The sequence below is a fragment of the Carlito syrichta genome, unplaced genomic scaffold (assembly GCF_000164805.1).
Source record: "Carlito syrichta isolate Samal-C Ts95f unplaced genomic scaffold, Tarsius_syrichta-2.0.1 Scaffold154673, whole genome shotgun sequence".
NCBI lineage: Eukaryota > Metazoa > Chordata > Mammalia > Primates > Tarsiidae > Carlito > Carlito syrichta.
Genome location: NW_007098769.1, coordinates 86003 through 89635, shown reverse-complemented (window position 1 = coordinate 89635; position 3633 = coordinate 86003). Strand labels below are relative to the sequence as shown.

General features: G+C 58.4%; 1 protein-coding gene across 1 annotated transcript in view; it reads left to right on the top strand.

The window, feature by feature from the left end:
* The window catches only part of CARS (cysteinyl-tRNA synthetase), a 48722-nt gene that overhangs the window by 30856 nt on the left and 14233 nt on the right, over nucleotides 1-3633 (top strand). Inside the window, exons 10-13 of the mRNA XM_008050968.2 lie at nucleotides 1618-1730; nucleotides 2371-2499; nucleotides 2847-2976; nucleotides 3068-3171. Coding sequence (XP_008049159.1) covers nucleotides 1618-1730; nucleotides 2371-2499; nucleotides 2847-2976; nucleotides 3068-3171 — 476 coding nt within the window. The remainder of the gene's footprint in view (nucleotides 1-1617; nucleotides 1731-2370; nucleotides 2500-2846; nucleotides 2977-3067; nucleotides 3172-3633) is intronic.

Sequence of the window (3633 nt, the reverse complement as noted above, 5' to 3'; positions counted from 1 at the left end):
GCAGGATCGCCGGACCCCAGCAGGTCGAGGCTGCGGTGGCCGGGAGCGTGTCACTGCACTCCAGTCCGGGCGACAGAGTGAGACTCCAACTCAAAAAAAAAAAATCATGGCAAAGCTTTTCCTAGTGTTATTCTTTTACTCCCTAGGGATTCACATGGAGCGCATGTTTTGTAATCGTAACGTTGTTGTGTTTACAACACCCTTAGCAGTGCTTGCGCTCTGGACTCGCTTCTCAGGGCAACTTGGGTCTCTTGCCTGCTGAGTCCCCTGGAAGGGGAATCTGTCACAGCAGAGGTCACATGGCTTTTGCAGTGTCCACCGGGCGGGCCAGCTGAGCTAGGACCCTCTCGTTCTCCGTGAGGGGGCAACGGCGCCCAGGGAAAGGCAGCCCTTAGACCGGGCACCACCGAGAACGCGGGGCCAGGCAGGACCCCAGAGCGCCACTCCCTGGGTGGCGGGTGTTCTGCATGAGAGGGTACCCTGACCGCAGGTGTCCAGATCCCGGCCACTGGCATCTCTACTCGGTCCCACATTTGCAGTGCAGGTTTCCTGCGGGGACAGTGCGTTCCTTTTCTGGCGACAGTAACCATCTCATACCCCTGTGTCCGTTGGCTGAGTGTCACCGAGTTGGGCTCGGAATCCACCAAGAACCACGCCCTCCATGAGGCATGGACAGCTCGTCTCATTGGCCACGTGGGCCCTGGCAGCGTCCAGGAAGTGGAGCTTAGCCAAGAGTGGTGCTCCCCAGCTCATGTTCTTCCTGCCGTTCCCTCACCATCTTCCCTGTGTCCCCTTACAAGTATGGAGGATGGGAAGTGTCCCCTTCTGTGGCACCACCTCCAGGTCCGTGAAGCCACACATGGCAGCTTAGCCTGGTTCTTATGCCAGGATCCCATCAACTGACAGTCGGGCAGGCTATGGACGAGGTGACCCCTTGCTTAAGCCACCCTGAGCTGTGCCCAGTGAGCCCCCCTGCCACGTCCCCTCCTAACTTGAGCCCAGAGCACCTCCATGCTTCTAGATGCTGGCAGGCTGTGAAGGGCAGTGGGAAGGCGAGTGTCTTGAGGGGACTCCAGCTCCGGCATCAGGCCCGTGGGCTCTGCTTGTCGCTGGTGTGTGACTGGTGACTTCAGAGCTCATATACAGTGTTGTACCGGTGTAGACGCTGGTCAGCACATGACCTGGCCTCTGCAGTAAACTTGAAGATGTGTTGGGAGGCTGGATGCTGTGGCTCGTGCCTGTCATCCCAGCATTTTGGGAGGCAGAGGCAAGAGGATTGCCTGAGCTCAGGGGTTCAAGACCAGCCTGAGCAATATTGCGAGACCTTGTCTCTACAATAAATTAAAAAATTAGCTGGGCGTGGTGGTGCACGCCGGGGGTTCTGGCTGAGGCAGAAGGATCGAGGCTGTGGTGGCTGTGAGCGTGCCACTGCACTCCAGCCCGGGTAGCAGAATGAGACTCCGACTCAAAAAAAAAAAAATAAAAATAACATGCTAGAGCCAGTAAATAAGCAAGAATTGGCGAGAGAGCCTGGCAGTTAGACCCCAGGTGGCCTCAGGCTAGACTCATGGTCCAGGTGCTGCTGGGTGACCCGCCCTGCCTCCCTTGTGCTCACAGGTGACCTCAGTGTCTCTGTGGACCGCCTGAGTGAGAAGCGCTCGCCTAGTGACTTCGCCCTGTGGAAGGCCTCCAAGCCAGGAGAGCCATCCTGGCCGTGCCCATGGGGAAAGGTGAGTGGGCAGCCCAGGAGGTGTGGGGCTCAGGGGCGGGAAGGTGTCACTGGTCCCCAGGTGCTGGGTCTCTGGACAAGTCACTTCCTCCCTGGGACTTGTGTTTTCTGGACTTGGAGGCCTCTGTGCTCAGGTGCTCTGTGATTGGGTCGAGTCTTCTGAGTTTGGGGAGATGCCCTCTGATGTTCTCCATGAAAACAGTCCCTGTGGTGAGGTGCCCGGGGAGGGACGTGGCCATCTATGACTTTCCAGTGCTGGGGTTCTGGAAGTAATTCACAAGCTTCTGCAAAGCTGCAGCTCACACGACACTGGCTTTGAACTTTATGAAAGAAGGCTATCAGCTGGGCGTGGTGGCTTATGCCTGTAATCCTAGCATTTTGGGAGGCAAGACAGGAGGATTGCTCAAACCCAGGAGGTTGAGGCTGCTGTGAGCTGTGATCATGCCACTGCACTCCTGCCTGGGCGACAGGGTGAGATTCTGACTCCTCCCCCCAAAAAGGGTCCACCCTTTGTCTTTTTCATGTGTGAGACTTAATGCTTGTCACAATTAATGTCAGAGGGGCTAAGGACCGTTAACTTGAGCGAATAAAGACCCGGTGGCGGAGGGCTGGTCAGTCAGTGACTGTTGGGCTCTCACCAGGGCCGTCCGGGCTGGCATATCGAGTGCTCAGCCATGGCGGGCACCCTCCTGGGGGCCTCAATGGACATCCACGGAGGCGGCTTTGACCTCCGGTTCCCCCACCACGACAACGAACTGGCGCAGTCAGAGGTAGGTGAGGACGGGCCACCTTTGCAGCTGGACGGGCATGGCATCCCTACCACCACGTGGGAAAGTCAGCTGGGCCCTCAGGAGGCCTTTTCCGCTCGGACCCATTTGTCGGGGTTGCGGGTGGGATTCGAGCCCTCGTCTTGTGGTTGGCATACCATGTGAACGGCCTGGCCTTTGGTGGCATCAGGGTTACCTACTGTCTTGCTAGCTCAGGGCCGTCCTTCCAAACCCCCTTGCCCCACCCAGAAAATGCAGCCCCTCCCGCGGACGACACGGCAGCCCCCCTGAGCCCCAGGCAGGGAGACCCTGGGAGTCCACGGCTGTGGCCACCATCTCTCTCCACGCAGGCCTACTTTGAAAATGACTGCTGGGTCCGGTACTTCCTCCACACGGGCCACCTGACCATCGCGGGCTGCAAGATGTCCAAGTCACTGAAGAACTTCGTCACCATCAAGGATGCCTTGAGGAAGCACTCAGGTGAGCCCCGGCGCGATGCCCCATGTCTCACACCCTATCTGGCACGCAGGGGCTGGAGCGCTGAGGTCTGGGTGCCACTGTGCCCCCACAGCGCGGCAGTTGCGCCTGGCTTTCCTCCTGCACGCGTGGAAGGACACCCTGGACTACGCCAGCAGCACCATGGAGTCGGCGCTCCAGTATGAGAAGTTCATGAACGTGAGTCCCCACGCAGCACGCCACGGTCGGCAGACAGGCACAATAGCCTCCCGAGCCTTGGAGGGAGACCAGGCCAGGGGCGAAGGCACCTGACGTGGGTGGGGAGACAGGATGGGACCACTCCTGAGGCAGGGAGTGGAGGCCTCATCATCGTCATGGTGGTGCACATCACTGTGCCATGTGCTTCCTGTTGGACGGGCATCTCTAAGGCCCACAGAAATCTGCTTGTCTCCAGGAAATGGCTGGTGCTTTCTTCCTGACCCCTTAAGTAACATCAGTGCGTCCTGAGGTTTCAGATTCTACCCATAAAATTGTTGTTGTTTTTTTTTGAGTTGGAGTCTCACTCTGTCACCCAGACTGGAGTGCAGTGGCCGCTTCCAGCTACCGCAGCCTCGACCTGCCGGGCTCCGGCGATCCTTCCTCCTCAGCCTTCCGAGTAGCCAGAATTACAGGCATGCGCTA